The sequence below is a fragment of the Suncus etruscus genome, chromosome 3 (genome assembly GCF_024139225.1).
Source record: "Suncus etruscus isolate mSunEtr1 chromosome 3, mSunEtr1.pri.cur, whole genome shotgun sequence".
Taxonomy (NCBI): domain Eukaryota; kingdom Metazoa; phylum Chordata; class Mammalia; order Eulipotyphla; family Soricidae; genus Suncus; species Suncus etruscus.
Window position 1 is genome coordinate 83,836,285 of NC_064850.1, and position 24,863 is coordinate 83,861,147.

At 35.4% G+C, this 24,863-nt stretch overlaps 1 protein-coding gene across 1 annotated transcript in view; it reads left to right on the top strand.

Annotated features, from left to right (window-relative positions):
* TRPM3 (transient receptor potential cation channel subfamily M member 3) overlaps positions 1–24,863 on the top strand; it is a 621,182-nt gene that overhangs the window by 312,544 nt on the left and 283,775 nt on the right. Inside the window, 1 exon segment of the mRNA XM_049770922.1 lies at positions 8,980–9,054. Within this exon segment, the coding sequence (XP_049626879.1) occupies positions 8,980–9,054 (75 nt within the window).

Genomic DNA, 24,863 nt, shown 5'->3' on the forward strand with positions numbered 1-24,863 from the left:
AGGCTACTCTTGAAAGACATGGAACTAAGAAAGAGCACCTAGGGATGGAGTTGAGTCCATTATAAAGAAAAGCAAGTTGAAGACCAATTTCAAAAGAATCAAACAATGTGTTGAGGAGACATGAGATTCAAGGAAATTGCATGAAGTAAAAAAAGGAATTAATTTCATTCTCTGAAGCAGGAGAGAAGGCCAAGAGTACAGGCACAGATGTGGGTAAAAAGGAACACGTCCAGGAAAGATAAGAACTCTGTAAATAGAAAAGATGTCTAAGAATACAATACAGTAGGTCATTGGTTATGTACATGGAAGGGGGAACAAGTATATGGTCTAGGCTGGAGAGAAAGTTGTTTACATAGACTGGGAGAATGAAGGGACTGGGGAAATGTCAGTCTCCCTGCAGTAACTGGACCACAGTGATATATGTGGTCATGAATTTAGTGTGGCATGAATGATCAGAATTGTGTGTCTCCCAGCTATATTCAGCCTGAAGAGTAAAATAGTATAGACATGGATTGAGTGTGTGTGTCAGGACTGCCTGGAAGGAAGAGAAAAGGAAGAGAAAGGCAAGGAGCTAAGACTATGCAACGTTTAATTAGTGCTATCCAATTAATGCACATACTAATTTTCAACTATTTAAGTAGGCAAAGATCATATTACTAATCCCTTTTATTTTTTATTATCTTCATATAATTATGTAGGTTGAATCAACATAGCACACCATTGGGAACATAGTAGCTGCTCAATAAATATGTTAGCTAAAAGACTAAAAACCAAGGCACCATTCAGAAAATTTCATGTAAGAAGCTTAATTAAAATTTTCTGGAGCATATTTTGTATGTATTTGGGTTGTTATTTCAAGTTTTATAACAGCAAAAAATATAATTTTCTTTTGTAACTATCAGCAACATATTATGTTTTTATATATGTATATATCCCGGATAAATGAAACAATATTATCTTTTGAACATTTTTTTTGTTTTTTTTTTTTGTGGGGTCACACCCGGCAGCGCTCAGGGGCTACTCCTGGTCTATGCTCAGAAAACGCCCCCGGCAGGCGCGGGGGACCATATGGGATGCCGGAATTCGAACCATCGTCCTTCTGTATGCAAGCCTTACCGCTGTGCTATCTCTCCAGCCCCATCTTTTGAACATTTTTGAGTGAAATTCAAACAATATGCTATTTCAGAAATAAATATTTCAGTGCAAAAACATCTTATAAACTTGTTTTGACTCACATAGGATGTATTTAAAATATTTTTAGTTCAGCATCAACATAATGCAAATATTGGATCAAGAATTCCATAATTCTTTTAAAATACAAGCATTAATAAATATATTATTACATGCCATCATTCATATAGAAGTCTCACAAGTATCTTTTTACCATTACTAAATTCTACTCTTGGCTGGTCAAAATATTTAAAATATTGCCTTTCAATTCTTATTTCTTATTAATTTTACAGAGTTAACATGAGTTTGCTCAAGTATAAATACAGGTGAATTAGGGGTACAGTGTTATCATTCCTGCAACCAAAGTGTTAATAGCCCTCCACCACAGTCCATAGGACCCTTTTTTTTTCATTCCCCTGAAATCTATATTAAGCATCCTCAGTTCTGTTAGTGATCTATGGATTTGTTTTCCCTTATTTTGTGGGGGATTAGTTTGGGGACTGTATGTGGCAGTGATCAATACTTACTCCTGACTCTGTCCTCAAGAGTCATTTTTGGTGGTGCTCAGGAAACCTTATGTGGTATGCTGGAGATAGAATTAATGCAAGCTCATTAATCTTTGTGCTATATTTCTTACACCCTATGAGCTTGTTTCCACTTGACATATATTGTTTTGCTTTATTTTCTTACCTACTAATTTTATTTCCTATATATAATGACTTAATGAAATCATTTTTTATTTATTTTGCTTATCAGTTCCATTTATGTTGTAGCAAACTATTCCATAATTTCTTATACCTGAGCAATAATCCACTGTGTATATCAACCACAGCTTCTTTATTCATCTGTTAAGACCTTGGATTGTTTCATGATCTTGGAAATTAAAAACACTATTGCAATGAAATTGCAAGTGGGCATATATCTTTTAGATTAGTATTTATATTTTCTTGGAAGACATACCTCAGAGCAGAATTGCTAGATATTATGGGAATTCAATTTTAAAAGACTTGAGTAATTTCATACTATTTTCCCTAGACTGGGTGAGTTTACATCCCCACCAACAATAGATGGGTCACTTTTCTTCTACATCCCAGACCAAAGTTGCTATTTATGGTGTTTTTTGTTTTTCTATAAAAGTCATTTTTATTTGTGTGAGGTACTATCTTATGTCATTTTGAATTAGACTTTTTTTTTTTTAATAATAAGCCCAGACCAAAGGACGGAACGTCTTCTGATTTCATCTCACCATTAGGTGATGAGGTAGGGCAACCTGCCCTTAGATCAAATTGTTGCTGTTTCCTCCTTCTCATCAGGATGTCGTATGAACCTCCCCTGGTTGATGCTGGAGCAGTATTAGGAACTCTCGTGGGGAAATTTGATTCTTGATGCTGCCCATATGTTTTATTTACAAGATATTTTTTGTTCTTGTTTTTATTTTTTTGTGTGTTTATATTTTGAGGGCCATACACAGTGAATCTCAGCATTTTCTCCTACCTCTATGCTCAGGGTCACTCCTTGTGGGGCTTTGGGGACTATATTTGTGCAATATGTTCTCTCTCCTATCAAGATTGATTTGACTAACCAGGGAGTTTGTGATTCCACATTAGATTTAGTTGTATTTGTTTTATGTCATTGAAAAATGTCACTTGAATATTGATAGGGATTGCATTTGAGTTTATATGATGCTTTGGGTTAGTTGATCATTTAAACAATCTTTAATTGATTAAATGGGATATTTTTCCATTTTCTATGTATACTTCTATTTCTTTTAATAGCGACATAGAGTTTTTAATGTAAGTATTTACAACTTAAACTGAATCTTAGGTACTTGATTTTGTTTAGTGCAATATAAAATTAGACTACTTTTTTCCTACTGTTTCCTTATAATTCTTTAAACTGAAAATTATAAAAATCCCCAGCAGTGTGGCTTCCTTGTATAAATTTAAAGGCAAGGATATAACATTTATAATAAATAGAAATACTTCCCCATTATTGAAGATATAAGTTGAAACTGGCAGGGAACTCCTGTTCACATCATCATGTCTGATGTGACTTCAACATATGAAAGGATTCTGGCCTGTGGCAGTTCAAAAATACAGAAGCAGAAATTATTTCAGAATTCATAAAACATAATCAAATTTTGCATTTAAAGATATTACTAGTAAGAGTTCTCCAGACCCCCACCATGAAAAGTCAAATCATATAGTACCTAAGTCATCTCAAGCTATTCATTGATTAGTGTGTATATACACAAAATAATGATGATGTCTTCTGGTATAGAAGGTCACCTCTGATGTGTTTTATAATAAAAATAAATATTTCCCTTCTCTGTGGATGTGTGATATGTGAGTTGCATCAATATCAAGCTGATGCAGATCATATCAAATCCATCATGAGAATTTCTCTGTAGAAAAAGATCATCTCTGAGTCAACATATGTCAATTATAAGTTTTTATTTCAATGACATTTCCATAACTAAAATAAGTACTTGTGGTTGCATCATTTGACTCTTTGATGCTTCACCACCAATTTGTCATTAATTTTGTTGTTGTTTTTGTTTCTTTTGGGGGTGCTATATCCCACAGGATGCCGGGGTTAATTCTGGCTCTGCTCTCGAAGTCACTCCTGGCAGGCTTGGGTTGGCCATATGGGATGTAAGGGATCAAACCAGGGTCAACTACATACAAGGCAAATGCCCTATCTTCTATGCTAGTGCTCTGGCCCCATAGTTCTTAAACATACTAGTTGTATTGGTCTTTAGCCAGGTGATTAACTATATCTCCCTTGCAATAGAGAGATTTGGGACTAAAGCAGTTGCAGGAGCTCCTGAATAATACAAGAGGGACACAAATGTCTATATTTTGCCACATGCAGAACATTTTCACATGAAGAATTCCTGCCTTCCAATGCCAGTCACGTCCCTTTGGAGACACAACTCTGAGTTTTCTTTTTTTTCCAGGCCTTTCCAATAGCCTTCAACTGATTCAGCAGGCCCACACCCTTCCACAGGATTTTGTTTTAGTTTAAAGACATAGTAGAATCAGCAGCAACAGAGAGCCAGCAGTTAGTTTCAAAATAATTAACAACCTGTGAAGACTTTGGTATTCTCAATCCTCAATATAGGCTGGATGTCAACCCAGATCTTCTGCAGATCCTGACATCATCACTTGCTATAAAGAGCTTTCTTGTCTCTAACTGTAGGTGCTCTGACTCTGTTCATTTCTGTGTAAGGCCCAAAGTCACCCCCTATGTTAAAACTGTCAGTATATTTGAGAACTTTAAATGGATTTGATTTGACCTTTCTGCCATATAGGTTGTATGGAAGCTATTTTTCATTTGAAAAGACACATCGACCTGCTTATCAGTTATAACTGACTGATGGAGTAAATCAGATCAGAATTTCCAATTCAGCAGAACCTGCTCTCAGCACCACTGCTTTATCTATTTCAGGCTCAGTGACTACAGAAATGTACTCTACATTGGAGCTCTGCTGTCACCATCTTTAATGCTCAGAGAAATCCTCCAGTCCACTGTGAAAGCTGACTTGGGGGAGGAAGCAAGGGCCCATAAATGGGTTTGCTTAACCCATAGAGTCATAGAGAGCATGCTTACAAAAATTCTTTACCCATGGAAAATTTTAATAAATCAAGGTTCTAGTGAAAGATTTTTATATTATAGAGAAAACTTTAATTGTTTATAAATTACTATTGAGAATTATTTTGAAAATAGGAAAGTAAGGTAGTAATATAAATCTTAAATGAGATGGGGCAAGAGCATTGGCAAAGCGGTAGGGTGTCTGCCTTGCACACGCTAACCTAGGATGGACCGAGGTTCAATCCCCAGCATCCCATATGGTCCCCCAAGCCAGGAGTGATTTATGAGCAAATAACCAGGAATAACCCCTAAGTGTCACGGGGTGTGGCCCAAAAAACTTAAATTATGGATATATTTATTAAATAAAACATTATATAGACACAATATAGCAGAGTTTTTTTTAAATCACATTTCATTACTAGAAGGTCTTTCATTTCTTTATGTAGTAAACCCTTATACATATTATTTTCTATTGTTACATTATGAATTTGGCATAAGTCACATTTCTAGAGAATACCATTGACATCCTTAAAGAACTTCCAATTCTTTGTCACTAAACTAATGTTTATGTTGTGCATAGCAAGTGATAGAGATGCTCATTAGACATGAAAGAAATTTAAGTATTTGACTCAGTAACATTATATGTAAATGTGCACTTAAAAAATCAAAACAGTATTTGCAATGACAGTTCCATGAAATAAGCATACAATATCCCAAGAAACAAAAGAATTGTCATAATTTGTGTATAATAAATAACATAATTACTGCTGCATATGTTATTAATTTTCATCTTACGATTTCTGCTAATATTATTTCTTTGAACTTATACCAAATAACAAGAGACCAAACCTGAAGTAGTCAATATAGTACAGAGAGGCAGATGAAAAGAAAAAAAGTGTCTAAGATTACTTATTACAGTTTCTAATTATAGTAACTAATGAGAGCTTCTGGAAAATAAATTAGATATCCAAACAAGTTAAAATTGGCAGAAAACTATTGGGTCTCTTGTCCCTGGTCAAGACTGAAAACACTGAAGGACATATGAGTCACTGAGCACTGGTATAGCTCAATAATTATCATCCTTTAAGACATTGATTCTATTGGTTGTAATAATAACCTGAAATTATGGATGCCACACTGAGACAAGTTTACACCTGATGATAATGACATTATCGGTAAGATTTCAGATCTGGGGTTGTAGTGACATTGTTGTCAGAATTTGAGATCTCAAATATTTTTAGTCTACCCAGTTTATCACTGTTTTCAAAGTCCATTTACACTATCATATCTACATTCTGGACAACAGGAAAAGAGGTGTGTGAAAGACTTCAGTCTTCCCATTAAGGTATCTCATTTAGTCATATGTTCACACCTAGTATAATAGGATTATAAAACATAATGTTTAGCCAACTAAACTTTTTCACAATAAAGGAAGATAGATATTTGAATAGCACAAACACAGCTTTTTGCTACACCTTTTCAGCATGCATTCCAGATGGTTATTAATGGTTATCTAACATTTGTATGTAAAACAAAATGTATCTTCCATTCTCACATGCAGTATGCCTTTATGTGTTATAATAAATAACATAATTACTGCTATATATTACTAATTTTCATCTTATTATTGTTACTAGTATGTCAAAATAATTTCCATAGCATGCTTTATATCTTGTTCTTTTACTCTTTGCCAGTAAACTTTTTGAAGCTATGTAGTTGATGAATTTTGCACAAACTTTGGAAATTACAAAAATCCTTTAAATGAGAAACAAATTGTCCAAAATTATATGATTATTTTAGAATATTTTGGGTTAGTCAACTTCTATGTTAACTATGTCTAAAGAAGTTTCTTTAGCCTTGAAATGATTTCAAATGCTCCCTAACGTATAAAGGATACATATTCCATAGTGGGTTCTTTTGGTTTTACACAGGGGCTAGGTACACTGGATAAAGTGTTTACCTTGCATGCAGCTGATCCAGATTTAAATCCTGACACCCACAGTGTCACTCAAACCTATCAGGAGTGACCCATGAGCAGAGAGTCAGGAGTAAGTCCTGTGCACTAGCCCTACTGGTATTTCCATTTTTAACCATGCATCAAAGTTTTAATCAACTGAAATACCAATTTTTAATTTACTCTTCTGGAAAGGCTTCAACAAGCCAAATGTGTGCTTGGTTCCCTAAATTGTGCTGTTGCTTCTTTGTAGCTTTGTTCATAGTCTTTAGTAAAGGAAGTAAGTGTACACAGTGATAGACTAGCCTGAGAAGGAATGTGCTGACAAATGGAATTTATATTTCTTAGTAATGTGCTAAATAACTTTTTGGAAAATACATAGTAGCTATTCATGGATTCTTTTTTTTTTTTTTTTTTTTTGTGGTTTTTGGGTCACACCCGGCAGTGCTCAGACGTTATTCCTGGCTCCAGGCTCAGAAATTGCTCCTGGCAGGCACGGGGGACCATATGGGGCGCCGGGATTCAAACCGATGACCTTCTGCATGAAAGGCAAACGCCTTACCTCCATGCTATCTCTCCAGCCCCATGGATTCTTCATTTGCTTCAAAGAATGCAAAAGAGGGGTTTTTTATTCTAAATTCTCTTGTATATATAAAATGGATTCTTATTTTATATATACAAGAGAATTTAGAATAAAAAACCCCTCTTTTGCATTCTTTGAAGCAAATGATTTTGTTTTTTCTATTATTTTTTTTTATTTCTATATTTTTTTTGGAGCTTGGTGAACTACATATGTTAGTGCTGGGGACTATTCCTGGTGCAGTGCTTTGGGGTTGCTACATAACAGTGCTTGAGATTACTCTAAGGGTTGCTATGTTCTAGCCCTTTGAACCTGAGTCATCACCTAGGCTTTAGTAAGTACATCTTGATGAAGGTAGCTCTGCCAGATATTGAAGTGTATGTGAAGAATTAGGTGTAGAAGTTATCATGTCTCATACAGCCAACTTTCAACTATTACCACAAATTGAGACGACCCTCAAAGCTGATCCTAAGGAATTAGAACCATAGACCTAATGATCTTTATCAATATTATTTTTCAAAAGGGAACAAAAATAGTACAAAAACAGAACTTATCATGCTTATGAAAATCTCCCAGAGGACTGATTTAATTTTGTATTGTTTTGTTTTGGGGTTATATGCAGTGATGCTCAGGAGTTACTTCTGTCTTTACACTCAAAAATTATTCTTGGCAGTAGTGAGGGTAATCAGAGACCAGGACTTAAAACCAGATCAGTCACATACAAGCTAAATTCCCTACCTGCTCTACTATAACTACAGCCCAACATTTGAAATAAGATGCTGCCTAAGTGCTCTATCCCAGAGTTACCTTGATTAGTATGTGAGTTCCAGAGACATAATAGTACCATTATATTTATCTCACACTTTGGGATAGAATAGACAAATTATTGTGAAACCTATTATACTAAAATAAAATGATAGTTTTTGCCAGATTCATATATTCATGGAAAGAAACATTTATATGTCTATATATGACATATAATATATGAATACATAGGTAGAATGTTTATTACTATTTCTGTCTACTTCTTCAGTTATTTTCTGGGCATATGAGACAGGAATAGGAAAATGTGAAGAAAAATGATATTACACATACTGAGTGACATGTTGGCATTGTTTCAATTGCTCTTTCAAAGGAAAATAAGTGGATAATCATCTAAAAAAGTATTTATTTTAGGTCAAAAGTATCCTAATCACTTGGGAATAAGATACTTTACATCTAGAAATCAGAAAATGTGAAAGAAAAGAAGTGGGAATTAGCTCTTGGACATTATTAGAAGGTGAAAATGGAAAGATGTATAAGGACTATTACAATTTATTCAACTACTAACATTTCTTGAAGATGTATTAAGTGCTAATCACTGTGACAAGCACTTGTCATAGATTAACTCACATGACTCTTTCACCACCATAATATCCATCTAGTTTGAAACAGAATAATAAAGGAAACTTCTTCCAGCAAAATGGATGTTGATTTTAAAGGTCTAGTAAATTGAACAGATAATAGGACATAATAGCCTGATATAAAAAGTCTGAATGATGTTTTACATATGTTTTGAATGTGCAACATGGGTTGCCATTACATGTATAAGTTTATATAACGGGAGTGATTGGTTTGCGTTAAAGAAATGTATTTCTGACCATTGGGTTGTAGAAATTTCAAAGATTTTGTTTTTTGACAGGATGCCTGCCGTTTTTCTCTCTTGACTCCCGCTTGTTTTATTCATTGTGGGGTAGTTGCCAATTAGAACCAATTGGTAAGTATAATTAATGGACAACATGGATTTTCTCTCACACCCCAAACAAGAAAATTAACAATAGAAAAGACTTTCTTTCAAAATTCCTAACACTCTTCTTCCCTATGCTGCTGCTTATCTATCTCTTTTAAGACATTCGATCACTTCAGAAATTAGTTTTTCTATTATTAATCACTATTTATTGTATTTGTCATGCTAAACTACAACCTATGACAAGAAGTATGGAAATAAGTATTCGTTAAGTTGTTTCAAGCAAAATACCCTGTATTTTATATATAATATTTTTAAAGCCCTTTAAGTGTAGGTCATATTGATTTTGTTTTATCATAGTGAATATAATACATCTCCGAGTCACTTGTAGCTTGTCTAATCCCTGTTAGTTATATACAAAAATACAAAAATTATATAATTCCAAAGCTTTTTCTCTTTTACCCCATATTAATCAGGTAGAATTGCATTATTCATAAATAAAATCTCCTAAAATTTAGATATTGGAGAATTCAGAAATATTATTTCATTTAACAACTATCTGAATACAACTCTGAACCAGACATGGCTTAATCATTGCTTCATTGGATGGAAACAGTCATCATCAGAGCTCTGTGTGGGCATAAGTTGGTGGTTAGAGGCAAGCAAGATGGTGCAGGAGTTCCCAGGAATAAATAAGGAGGTAGTAGAATATGATAGAGGTATAGGAGATAAGCTAGAGACAAAAAGAGGAGCTCCTGATACTGTACCCATTGCTACAGTCTTTCTCCATGTGACTCGTGGACTTCCCTTTGTCATCCTATGCCTGAGAATATATGAAGGAGGCTGGGAAGGCAAAGGGACGTTCAATTGTCATCACTGGCATCTTTTTGACCATTGCACCATCATCAAATACATTAGTATAACCATGACATAAAATTTTTCATCATAATTATTTCATGAGATAAACGTAATTCTGTAAAGTAAAGGTTCATCAAGAAACCATTGAAATAGGAAGTTATATTCTCAGATACTGACAACCACAGATCAAGCCATGAGACTTGGAAAAGATATCAAACTTCCTCTGGGAAGAGACATATATCTCATTGCCTACTGCTGATGCTCTAACTCAACTCACTGAAAATCACAGACTTTAAGTTGTCAGTAGACCCAACCAATCAAGATCATTCAAAATATATAAAATTCATAATCACAGTCCTCTGGACTACAGTGATTTACCTATTTTTTATGTTCTTCACATGAGTTCTCTTTTCTTTTCTGCCTTTCAAATAAAATTTTCTCCAAAAAATCATCTGTGAGGAAACACATCTGCTATCCTTTCATCCTATAAAGTAGCACAAGTTGACTGGGTCACTGAGCTGTTTGCCATGCTTTTTAACAGTGTTTCTTTGTCCATTCACACAATAATCAAAAGAATTTCTTTGCAGAGAATAGAAAAATTTTAGTAAAAAATTTTTTGGTATTTACATGTATTTTTTTGGTCTTACTAATGTTTTACATTGAAATAACCTATTCAGACATTGAATCAGTACTATCAACAAATATGTCTGAACAGAGACCCCATTCAAAATTCTGATAGGATTTCTTAGTTTCTTTACTTGCAGGGAGAGACAAAAGGATACTGAGTTCTCCTCTAATTAGAAATATTTTTATTGAAAACATTTGATGAGCATTTTGTCTCTATGTCAGACAGATCTCATGAACTCCTATCAGGATCGAAATTTTTAGTGAGACTCCTCCACTACTAACAGGAAGAGCATTTTCATCTGCTATTTTCTTATGCCTCCTTCCATATTAAATATAAACTTTATGTTTATGACATAATGACACACTCTCTTGACTATGTTTTTATCCTGTACTTTCATTTGTTGAAATTCCAATGTCTCCTCAATGCTCTCAAAAATTCTTTACTATAAATTCTTAGGGTAATCTCATCTAAAATCTTATGCACAATTTCTCACTCATTTCATCATTCTGCCAGGCTCAGTTATTACATCTTCCACGTTCTTGCAACACTATGCAAATCTCATTCATGGCAGTCCTTCTTTTCCAAGAGTGGTTGTTTGCTCTGTAACCTGTACTGTCTCTAGATTGTGAGCTCCTTGTGAGCAGAACTTGAGTCTTACTTTTGTGTGTGTGTCATCTTGCAAACCTGGCACATAGTCAATAAATCTTCATTGTAAACATTGCTATTTGTTTTTTTGGCCTTATTTTTAGCTCTGGCTTCTCAACCTGGCATAAAAATATAATAGAGCCAAGCTATTAAAAACTATAAAGGAAGGATAAAAATAATGACACATAGATTCAAAGAGGATAAATGAATAGGAGCATGTACAGGCAAAGACCATTTTGCAAATTTCTGACTGTCATTGCCATTAAATAATTCACCCTGGAAAATTTCCTATTACCATTTCCTGTTGTTATAAATCATTGTTAAATTGAGCCATCTTAGGAATATAGATTCTAAAGATACACGTATATTTTTGATAGGAGCAATGCCACCATGGCTCTATTATTTCCATTTACACATAAAAGAAATAATTATTAATATTTTACCCACTTAAAGTGATAATTTGCCCATGACTGCTTTTTACTCTAGATTAGGATTAATCCATCAGAAGTGCATAGCTAACTTTAGAAAGTTAGAAAAACATACAATAAATGAGAAAACTTGTGCTGACTGAGTACTTTTCTACTGTTTTCTACTGTAATCAGTTTTACAGTGGAATATATTTAGAGATAAGGGACCTAAGTGATAGCTCAACAGACTGAGCATATGTGTCTTATGCACAGGTTCCATCCGCACCAACACATGGTCCCCTAAAGAAAGCCAGGAATGAACCTCACTCCAAGCATTGAGTAGTTGGAAATAAACCTTGAGCAGGGCTAAATATACTAACTCCCCCTACCAAATCTTTCACCTTGTTCTTCAGCTAACAATTATTTGCATGTGATAAAAGTGAGAAAAAAGAAATACTATTACTGTCTAAAGAAGAAAACAACTGACTCCCATTACCACCACCACTAATTTTTGGGTGTCTGTTTCTTAAACAAATAAGCATCTCTTCTTACTGAGAGAAATACTATTATTATCTAAAGAAGAAAACAACTGACTCCCATTACCACCAGCACCACCACCAGCACCACCATTTTTTGAGTGTCTGTTTCTTAAAACAAATAAGCAGCTCTTCTCACTGAACAGACTCTCTGCTCCGTGAAGAGGCCAGATTCCCAGAGCTCGGTGCTATTCAGCCTGGCACAACCCTGCAAGCAAATATTGAACCTTTAAATCTCAGAATGAGAAACCAATAGTTCTTTTGACTGATGGACTTTGACTACTGAGTCCTCATGGGAGTGCTCTATGGCAAGGTAGAAAAGCAGCCGCGCCTTTGCTAGAATAGGGGCTTGCGGGTGAGAACTGAAGAGTCAGCTTTTCGGCTCATCAAACAAATCCAAGCTGAATTCTGCCTCATTAGCAGCATTTCCTCCATTCCGAAAGAGAATGCAGAAAGCAAATCTTCACTCTGGGGCACATCTGAATTTATTCTAAAATCATGGGATCGGGAATTGTGAAGAGAGACATAATTAAACATGGTGTGACCCCATCAGGTGTTTCAGAGAAAGATGGTATACTCACTCTGTATTTCTATTTTGAGATTCTGGTTTTTTTGTATGCATGGGGACCAGTTTTTTTTTATTTTTATCTTTTGGTTTGCTTATTTCCATTATTTAAGTACTAAGAACTTTTGCAGTGAGAATAGTTATTGTTTATAAAGTGACATATGTAGGAATTATATAATTTTTTTCCTTAAATCAATTTAGTACCAAGTTCCTTTCCAACAAGTTTTTGGTAAAGCTAATGTTTATATTAGAAACTAGACTCTCACCCCCCTCCTCTCTCTCATATTTCTCTCTCTCTTCTCCATCGTCCCTTTCTTCTTTAGTCCCCAACCTCTCTCAACCCTCTTTTGTTCTTCTTTCCCCTAGATAATCTTCTATCTCCTTTTCATGTTTTCTCCTCTTGTCCTCTCATCTTCCTCTCTCCCTCATACATCTCTCTGCCATCTATCTGACCTTGACTTCTACTATACCCTGTTCTCTCCCTTTTCATACTCAATATATATTTGGAAAATTGGAGAAAAAAATAGTCATTTTATCTTTCCTCACCCCAAATTATCTATCACTGATGTAGTAAAGATAAGACACACACACACACATACACACACACACACACACACACACACACACACACCTTTAATGCTTTAATCCAATAAGGCAGTTGTATCTTTGCTTTGTCATACAGTTCCTGAACTCAGCAGCCTTAGACTCAAGAAAATGCACAATTTTTTTTTTGCTGATCCATTGTGCCCATTGATGCATTTATGGAGTTTGCATCTGAGTATACTAGATAGAAAAATGAAGATCAGAAGAATATTGAATATTGATGATTGGTAGGGAAAGATATAAAACAGTAAAGAAAATAAAAAATAGTTCTTGGAAGAGGCTGTATTTTTAAAGAGTGGTGGGGAAATGCCCTCAGAAAAAAGAATGGACCTGAAAATATTAGACAGTGAGTAAGGCCTTGCATACAGCTGGCCTGGGTTTGATTCTGGCTTTATAGATGGTCCCTTAAGTTCCATCAGGAGTGATTCCTGAGCACAGATCTAGTAAGTTACTGAGCACTGCCACTACCAGGAGAGAAAGAGAGAGGAAAGAAGGAAAGTATGAAGTAGCAGAGTGCAATCTATGTGATTACTACCTTAAAGAGGACCATTTCTAGTGGAAGAAACAGCAATAAAAAGTGCTAAAATAAGAAGGTTTAAAGTGTTTGAAGAACATCAAAAGACCTGTGTGACCCTGTGGAATGAACAAAGAGAGGAGTAAGAGAGGAGCCAGAGAAGTAACAAAAGAACAGGTCCAGTGAGGATTAAAAGACCTTTGGCTTTTACTAGTGAAGGAAAGCTTACAGATTTTTTTTTGGCAACACAGTACATGACCTTATATATTTTGACAAAATGACTTTACCTGTTAAGAGAAGCCTTAATGTGAGGCAGCAATGAGAGTTAAAAGAAATGCAATAATTTAGGTAATAGTTGATAATGGCTTAGACTAAAGATTGTAGAAATTGAGCACTGTAAGAGGCTATAATATGCTGGCTATAATTAAAAGAAGAACAGGCAAGCAAAATTTACCATCAAGTTGAATATAGTGTGTTAACAGGAAATTATTCTCTCCAGGGACTAGAGAGACAGTACAATGGGAAGGACTCTTGCTTTATATGTGGCTGACCCAAATTCATTCTACAGAGGCCACAACACAACTGGTCTTGAGAAAAAGCAGTCAATGCATTCTTTTTGAAATAGGAGAGTTTTTTTTTTAACCTAAAATTGAATTAGGGATGATTTCCAGCAATACAGTGAAGGCCCACTGAAACAAAAGATATTTTATGTTTCTGGGATGAACCACACCTGGCAGTACTCAAGGCTTGCTCCAAACTCAGCACTCAGGACTTACTCTTGGTGGGCTCAGGGGACCATATGGGATAGTGTGTGTAAGGCAAGTACCCTACCCCAGTGTATTATTTTTTGGCCCTATAACATTCCTTCTTAAGAGAATTGCTTTTTGAGGCTGAATTGCAAGAATGGTACTTATTTCCCACTATAAGACAGCATTATGGCAGTCTTATATATAAAGAATGGGTTTCATTCCTGTATATATATCATATATCCAACTTGGTTAGTTTCTCATTAATCACCGGCATACTCTGGCCTGGAAAGCTAATATCTATGGCCTATGTGATTCTTTTTTTTTTTTCCTAATAATATCTTTATTTAAGCACCATGGTTACAAATGTGTTTGTAGTTGGGTTTCATTCATAAAATGTAACCCCCTTTCATCAGTGCACCCCGTCACCAATGTGATTTTTTTTATCATATCAGTTAGCCCCTAATGTTTGCCTATTTATAGCAAAGAGTCAAATTCTGCCTTTGTCAATAAATCTTTATTGGAACATGTTCATGTCCATGCTCATGCTTTTAGGTACTGCCTATACCTCATTCTACAGTGGCAGAGTTGAGTATGGTAAAGACATTTGTCTCTTTAGGCTAAAATCCTGACTGTGTGTGTGTATGTGTGTGTGTGTGTGTGTGTGTGTGTGTGTGTGTGTGTGTATGTGTGTTTTGGATCACCTAGTGGGACCCAGGAATTATTCCTGGCTTTTCAATCAGGGATCACTCTTGGTGGTCCTCATAGGACCATATAGAATGCCAGAGATTGAATTTGAGTAAGTTGCTTACAAAGCAAGTGCCCTACCCACTGTAATATCTCTCCAGTCCCTGAAACTCTAACTTTTTACAGAATATATTTACTAACTCTTGGTTTGGACTTTGAAAACACCATGGATCTTTCTGTCTTAGTCTGTGAACTGACATTTTAATTTGCTCCAAGGAACACATCTTTAATCTCACTTTTGCTTAGAGGGATTGCTGTGGGCATTAGCTTTCTGGGGAGAGGATCTCACTTTTAGGATTTATTTATATATTAAATTTAGGGATGGGGAATCACATCTACCTATACTCAGGACTTACTTTTGGCTCTGTGCTCAAATTATTTCAGGAAATATTCAGGTGACTGCATGTGATGCCAGGGACAGAACCTAGTTTCGCTGTGTGCTCATGATCCCCTATACTATCTTCCACCTGAATCCTGTATGTTAAAGGACTTAATTTCCCTTCCCTTCAAAGTGAGAACCAAAATTTTGAATAGGCTAGTTAATGTTCTCATGAGTGATCTGAAAATATAAAAATATCAAACCAAATTTGGGAAGGAAGGATATTGGGGTCTGCCACGTGCAAGGCAAGAGTGTTACCTTGTATACTATCTCTTTGACCCTAATTTTTTTTATTTTAGGGGCTAAAGTCCTGTTCCTACAAATCAATGCTGAGACAGTTATTCTCAAAGTAGATTTATGGTCTGTAGCCATAGCATGACCAGAGTACCTGTCCTAAATGCAGACTATCTGCTGCTATTCTATACCTTCTTGTCAGAAGCTCTGGGGAGTCTAGTAGTGTGCATTTTAACTGCTTTTCCAGCTGATAATGGTAACCTACTAAAACAGATATACATCACACATTCCTTCTTGTAATTTTTTTTAATATACAAACAATTCTTTGCAAAATGTACTCATACTTTTCAGAATTCTCCTTAGAGATCACCTTCTCATTAATAGAGTCATAAATGACTCTTGGATATGTATATTCACCAATATAACACATATTTATATATCTATATATAAAACATCCCACTAATAATATTTGTATTTACTGTTATAGTCAAATGATTAAGCAGACAAGAGCCTGCTTCACCGAAACAGGGTAGAATAGGACAAGGAGATTAAATACCTTCAGTGATTAAGTATCCAGTGTACCCATTGCATCCACTGGCCACTACTGTCTTCAGATTCTTGTCTCTGCACTGTGACTTAACCAAATGATAGAATATAACAAGGCATTCGTTTGTAATGGAGCAAATAATGGATTTACTTCCAGCGCTATCAAAGGTTTGTAGGAACAGAGAAACTTTAAATTGGTATTTCCCTCCTACAGACTTTATGCAGAGCCCCATTGTATAACTGGGGATATTTTTCTATGCTTAATGATCCAATTCTTCTCTAGAGCTCCATCTCTCTGTGCATATGGAAAGATTAAAAAAAAAAGTCTCTGACAATGAACAGCTACATTTTTTTTTGATGTGGGTAACCTGTTTCCAGGACAGCAGGAAATCTTGACTGTCTTAAGCTAGAGTGATACAACAAAGGTTCTGTAAACAAACTCAAAGCACTTTCTAAAGAGCTGAAGTTTACATCTATGTTTTGAAAACTACTAAAACTGAGTTAGATGATATGAGAGATAGAAAGATTATATAATTTGTCCAGAACTAAGTAATTCTGGTATATACATCTAATTCCTGAGTACTTAGAAATTATGACCTATTTCTGTACAGAAGTGCTCTAGTATTTATATGGTAAGTTATATGGACAATCTCATAAGATACAATCTAGGAAAGTACAGAGTGGAATTCATGACATTTCCTGGGATCAGAGCAATAATAGGGCGGTTTCCTTGAATGCAGTCAATCTGGGTTGGATTTCTTAACACCCTGTATAGTCCCCCTGTGCCCTTGCAAGAGTGATCCCTGAACACAGACCTGGAAATAAGTCCTAAACACTTTTGGATGTGGCCCACCCCACTCACCCATAAAAAACAATCTATATTTCCTAACAGGTCTATTACTAAAACCCAGTTTTAAATGTGCTGTTTATTCTTTATGCCTCAGTTCTTTTACTAGTAAAATATAAAATCAGATAATAGTATCTCAGTTAAAGAATTATATACACATATGAAATCTACCTAACTAAGGCCCCAACAGCCACTACTTGCTTAGTTTAGGGAGAAGCTGCACTTACTCAATTGCTCTTGGTTACTTTTCTGCATCTGACTTCATGTCCTGCTGCCTAGAAATTCATTAGCAACTGTTTTTGAGATCCATTTGATATTAGCTTATTTATTTATTTATTTTGATCTGGGGTCACATTTAGTAGTGATCAGGGCTTACTCCAGGCTCTGTTCACAGGTATTACTCATCTGCAGTTCTCAGAGGATAATACTGGGTTCCAGGATTAAACCTGGGCTAACCCCATGCAAAGCACTTTACCTACTGCACCGTCTCTTTGTCCTGGAATTAGCTTTTTATTTTTAAGTGTCTCAGTTGTCATTTCCTTTTAAGAAATGATATTGTTTTTTTGAAAAAGCCATGTTTACAAATGAAAAATAAGTTTATTTTTCAATTTTAGCCAGAGACTCTAGGCTTTTTTTTTTTTTTTTTTTTTTTTTTTTAGATTTGCTAACCCCAACCCTTACTCTAACCCTAACATCAGAAATGGCAGTATTTCAGTTGAGGCTGTGGAAATTGAGTCATTTAATAAATTATCCCTTACTGTGGATAGGATAAAATTAAAACAGAATGAGAGCTAGACACCAGAGTCAATCAGAGGTTGTTCAAACAATCATTTTATTAATGATCTAATTGATACAAATAATTACTTAGTAGGGAGAGAAGGAAGAAGAGGGAGCAGATGGCTTCATTAACACACCTTATCCCCAAGATAGCGCACTAAGTGAGAAATCTGGGCCTACAGCAGGTACTTCTACCAATCATTACTACTGACACTAGTTTTAGAAATGGAAGAAATAAACAAAATTTCCTGTATTGAAAGATTTTTAGTGAATTTATTTTGTTCAGTCAATAAATATGACACAGAATTTCATCACCAATCTACCTACACAGTTCTGCATGTGAAGAGAGTAAATGTATCATGGCGAAGAAATCACCTCCTCACAGAAACTTGGAGTCAGAGCCCCCTAACCTAACTCCTTTTTTATTATTAAAGATTATCTCAGTAAATACTGAATCAGACTGGACTTGTCACATTTTCTATTGAAAAAATATGTCAGATATACACCGATACACATTTTCTCAAATATACACCAGTAATTGATTAAATACCATTAGTAGACAGTATAATCTGTGCCCTTTTTGGCATCATATAATAGAATGGCAACTATTTTAGTAATCTTGGTGAGGAATGAAGGACCATGTTAGCCCAAAGCATCTGGACTGCTAAAAAAAATCATTTTTGAGAAAAGTCAGTTTCCATTTCAGCCATATAGTTCACCCATTTATTTCAACTGCAGCAAATAATGGCTTTTAGCAGCACACTTTAACAAGAAGAATGCAAACCTTTGTTTATATTTTTCCCCATTGAAGCAGCACATTGTCAGTCACTTCAGCTGGGTCGAATGCTGAGGAATGCACAGGTTTGATTTGAAAGTACAGGACAGATAAACTGAAACTGGCTATTTGAGTCTGTCTGAAGCTAGAAATTCCCAAACTTCTTTAACTCACTGCCCCCTTTACAGGAAAAATAAAACATACTCAGTGTTCCCATTGAAACACTCATGTCTCCCTTTTTATAACTGAGCCAACAGAAAGGGCTCCCAATTGTATTAATGTGGCTACCTCCTGCTCCAGCAACCTCCAGGGGGTATAGTACCCACTTTGGAAAACACCTAGACTCTCAGTATGATGCTCTCTTGGTCTCTAATCATCACTGAAGCCCAGTAGTTACATATTTCCTGAGAAGAATACCATTTAAATAACTGTTATCTTCACTCTTATCAGATGTGAGATCCAGTCCCTTCCTGATTTTTTGTTGTTGATCTCTGTATCACACCAGGTGGTGTCCAGAGATTACTCCTGGCTTTCTGTTCAGGAATGACTCCTGGCAACTTTGGGGGACCTATGGAATGCTAGAGATTAAACCCCAATTGTGGTTGTGGTTGGCCACATGCAAGCCCTATCTCCACTGTACTATGGCTCCAACCCCACAGTTCCTTTCATGGCTTAAATGGTGCTAGTCCTTAGGACCAGACCTGAGGCATAGCCGACTTTAGCTTTGATTTCACAAGCAAATGTTTGAACTAAAGAGAAATGCTCTGTGGGACCCAGAATGTTGTCTAAGAGAGGAGGGGGTCTCTATCCCAGACTGTATAATTTAGTGAAGAAAACTTTCATCAAAGGAAAGTAGAACCAAGTAACTGCAAAAAGAATAAAAATGTTTTATATTTTAAAGTCAACAATGAGACTACAAAGGAATGAATAATGAATAGTGCCTGAGGGAGTAAAGAAGGGCCTCAGGAATTGGCAGCATTTGAACTGGATTTTGAAGACTGTTGGTCTTTCTGGGAAGCCACAGTAAATAATACCTCTCTTCCTTATCCAAATTCTGAACTATTTGAGAAATAAAAGAAGCACATGATGGAACCCAAGATACCATTTTAGCTGGAGGACATGTTAGCTGACATAGGTTTTAAATCTGTGGAATAATGACTCCCCAGAATTAGGCAATAGCTCCGATAAACCTTCTGCTCTCCACCTGACTGTAGACAGTCTGGAGAAACTTAGGGAATCTCAGGCTTTATCAAGTAGTCAGATGCCAAGAAGACTGAGGCAGAGTAAGCAAGTTAAAACCACTCTGATCCCTTATATTTGAGAAGACATGGAATGCCTTCTGATGTGGATTTTGAACAGAGAAGAGAGCTACTGCTTTGTTTTCAGAGTTTCTATTACTCTGTTTTGGAAAAGATAATGCCAACTCTTTGATGAAAATAATACACAGGGGATTGGCAGTTCTCTTTCAGTTGGAAGGATTCACTTGAAGTGTTGCTTGGATATCTTGATATTATATGGACAGTAATAGAATATTTTAGAGCTGCTAGTCATAAGGGAAAAGTGTTTTACACTGATTAAGTCAGCTAGTTTATTAACATAATTTATTTAAAATCAGTTTGTGGACTTTGTTATATGGCATTTACAACTTTGTTCAACACACAGAAGACAAAATATTTATACAGACACATTGAGAAAAGGCCCATGGGAAGAATGTTGGGGAGTGATAACAAAATGTTATCTACCCAAAGCAGAAATTTAGCCTTTTGGACACAAGATAAAGGAATTTGTCTTGCTACATATATTATTTGTTTGTGTATTATATGCCTGTTTTGAATTGTTGATCAGCACATCCTTTTGTTTTAAACATTAAATAAGCATTCAGTTTCTTCTATCTTCATGAGTAAATGTTCATTTAGGGTAGAAATATTTTATGATCTCAATAAATATAAATAAGAAGCTTTATATTGATGTTCTTTTATAAACCATGCTATTCTTTTATTTTATTAAATTTTTTATTTAAGCACCATGATTACAAACATGATTATAGTTGGGTCTCAGTCACAAACAGAAGACCCCCCCTTCACCAGTGCAACATTTCCACCCCCAATGCCACCCTCCCTCCTTCCCATTCCCTGCCTGTATTTGAAACAGGCATTCTACTACAGTTATTTTTTTTTAAGTTCAGTAAGCTGGTATTTTTCTTTCTTAAAGGATAAGTGTTTAAAAAAATACAGTAGTAAAGGTGTGAAAGTTGCAATCGCCATTGTTTGCATAGGCCCAGCAAAATATGGGGAAAACAAAACAAAACAAAAAACAAAAAACATGCCATTCTTATTAGACCACAGTCTCTGTTTTTCTGTTTTAAATAAGAACTCAATTGTTGCTAATATGTACCAACTTCATTTTAGAGACTTTTTTAGAGTTCAAAAATGTAAATTGAGAATATGCATTTAAGAATATGCATTTTAGATGGTTTAAGAAGTGAAGAGAAGCCATGCTGTCAAAGACTATAGTGGTAGGCAGGTAAGACAGACTGTGTGGCTTTTAACCTCCAGCCCATAAACCATAGACAATGCTGGTCCTAAGTTGCATAAAGGCTGAAAAATCACTGGTTGAGAATGTGACTGGCTGAAAAGGAAAGTGGAAAGCAACAGGAGATCAACTAGGACTGAAAGCCATCCTGGGAGTGAGTCTAGAACAGGGCAAAGAAAAAACTTCATCTGAGAAAATGAGTGAGGCACAGGTTGAGCCTGGAATGGGATTGTGTCCATACCTGAGATCAGGTCTGGAAAGGAACATGCAGGTGTTCCCACCAACCTGTGATGGAGAAGATGAAGCTGCTCTTTAAGAAGTAAACACACACATAATGCAGAGATTACTTACTCCACTTCTGAACACGCTACAAAAGCTTGTTTTAAACTTTTTGCATAGTTAATTAAAATTTCTCAGTTTACCACAGAAACAACTCCTCTCTCTTTAAAGCAGAGTGCTTACCTTGTACTGGTAATAAGAATTCCCACATGAGCATTAATTATGCTCTAAAATAGACTCTTCTGAGACCTCCTCAGAGAGATTGTTTATCATCAATTACAACCTGAATATTGCTTCTCCTTTTTTTTTGTTGTTGTTGTTTTGAGTGTTTTGTTTTTGGACCTCACCTGGCAGTGCTCAGAGTTTACTCCTGATTCTTCCATCGGGCATCATTCATGGCAGGTTTGGTGAATCCTATGGGGTGCCAAGGATAAAACCCAAGTTGACCGTATTCAAGGCAAACACCTATTATACTTTCTCTCCAACCTATGAATATTGTCTCTTAAGCCCAAATGTCCTGCCCATGTCTCAGTTGTTCCAAATTGAATTTATACGATGACCCACAATTTTTTTTCTTTCTCTGATAATATCTTCATGATAAGAAAATAGAACATGAAAACCTTCTGGATGATTAGTAATAAATGAAGACTTTCTTAAAACCTGCAGAAGTGAACTTGGGAAAAAATGTGGCAATAATAAAGAAAGATGAATTTAAAATAGATAAAGTCTTTATAAGGAAACAATGATGTGTATATAGGAAAGTTGGAAAACATTGACCCACCCTAATGGCTAAAAATGTTTTATTCCTTTTTAAATGTCTGAAAATAAAGCAAAAGAATATTTGGTAACATAGGAAAGCTACATTAAATTCAAATTTGAGATTAAATAAAAATTCTATTTTTTTTTACTAGTAGTGCAAAGCTGTGCTTTGAAAGTAATCTCTAAAATTTCCTTAGAAATTTGTTTTCTTACAAAAACTATTCACACAATGTGCTCTCTTTTGACTGATTACTGCTTGGCCTGCAGTAAGCCTGAAATACTTACTAGCTAGTCCTTTCCAGAAAAAAGGCATGAAAATGCCTATTTGCCTCTGGCTCTTAGTTTAGTGGGGACTCCACAAGAACTAAAGGCAAATAACTACAACTGAGACTGAAAAGTCACCAGTAATCCTCTGGTGGAAATTGAACTCTCTCTTCTCCTTCCTTTCTCACCCTTTGTCCTTCCTCATTTCTCCCTCTTTTCCCTCATTCTTCTCTCCATCTTCCTTTGCCCCTCTCTCCCACTCATCTCTCCTCTTCTCCTTCCTCCTCTTTTTCCTCTTTTTCTTCCTCACTTTCCCTTCTGCTCCCTCTCTCCCTCTCCTTCTATTCCTTCTTCTCCCTTTTCCTTTCCCTCCCTCATGAACTCACACCCTTTCTCTTTCACTCAGGCAACATGACCTCTCCTTTGTAATACCCTCCTCAAACCCCCCTCTTTCCTTTCTTCTTTGCTTGTTTATTTACTTTGTGATGGAGGTTCCATCAAAGCCACCACTAATAGAGGCTCCACTGCCCAGTCTGTACACCTCCCAGTCACTCCTATTATTTATACGATCTGCATTTCAAAAAGGCAAGTATGGCTCATCAGGGATCCACCTCTCATTCATCCAGGGAATTTGAAAATAAATAAAAAAATAAGATTTCCCTTCCATGCTATGAATAGCTCAGTTATCTCATCAAAGAATGTACATGAGAAGGACATGGTAGGCATTTCTAGTACATGGCACACTGATCTATTTAGCTGGGTTAGAATTCTTATTCAATTCACTCATTCCCAGTTATCAGATGGAAAGGCAAAAACAGGAAAACGAAATTGAAAATTAGCTGGCAAATGCTAGTACAGGTTTGCTAGAAAAATATCTGCACTGTTAATAATGCATAAAATGAATTAGTTGAGCCATACTGAAAACTGGCAAAAGGAAGTTCACATATTGATTTAATGTATGTTACATTTTACATCTTTAGGATAAGAAATGTTATGCACCATCAGTTTTCAGTCTTTTACCACTGCCTCTTATTAATCTAAAACCTCCATTTTCTGTATCTGGATAACCCCATAACTCCAGCCAAATCTGTTGAGCTTTCAAATGTCAAGAGAAAATATACATTGTGATTATTCTTGAATATTTAGAGTAGCTTTAAATATAGAAAGAATATCAATGAAGGCGAGAGAACTAAGTTAAATATTAATGAGTTTTTATAGAGGTTGATAAATGACAAATAGGCAGTTAAGAAATCCACATTAATTTTATCTCTTTCTCATCCTAACCTGGTTTGGGAATACTTACCATAGGAAACCAAACATCAGGGGAAATTCCTAGCCATAATTTAAGCAATTTCTTCCTATAGAAAAGGGTAAATATAATCTGACTAAAAATGTTTTATTTTGACTATTTAATAGTTAGCTTGCTGTGTTATATTAAATATTTTCCTAAGCACCAATTTAAGATTATAATTATATTGACAAAAATCATACAAAAAATAACATACAGGATTGGATGGCTCAAATTTGGCTCTATTGGGTTAGGCAAATCAAAAAGATATTCTAAAAGATATTTCTGTTTATTTTCTATTTCTAAGTCAGATGAGACACATTCAGATACAGTTTTGTTGCCTTAAGTAAATACTATAGCTTACCTTCAAGACATTGGAATAAAGATAGAAAATATCAGCTTCCATAAAAGACTGAGAACTATTAATTGAGTGCTTTTATTTTTCTTATATCATGTCTAGTTTTTCATAGGCTTGTTCTTTCCTTAGTAAAGCAAAGATTTCTATCATTTTCTTTTGTAAACTACAGTATATTAAGATATTCTGTGTCTCGTCTTGCTTAAGCAGCTCTATCTTACTCTAAAATTAATTAGAATAGAAATCTCTGTGAACTATTGCAAGTCTCTGGTTCTGTTAAAAAATGAAAAAGTGTTTCAATCAATTAAAGAAGTAACCTACTTTCCACCCAAAACCAATGACTAAATATTCATGAGAGCTCATGAAATTTTTACCTAAAAAATGAAGTACATATACTGTAAATCTATGTAATTATGCTTTTTGTGAATGGTCAGTAAGTTTAGCTAAACACAGCATGAGTTTGTGACAATACTCAAATATATGTTTTTTGTGTGGAAAAAAAATGGACCTGAATATACCTGGTGAGTTCCCTAATTTTTTTTGATGGTGGCTTCC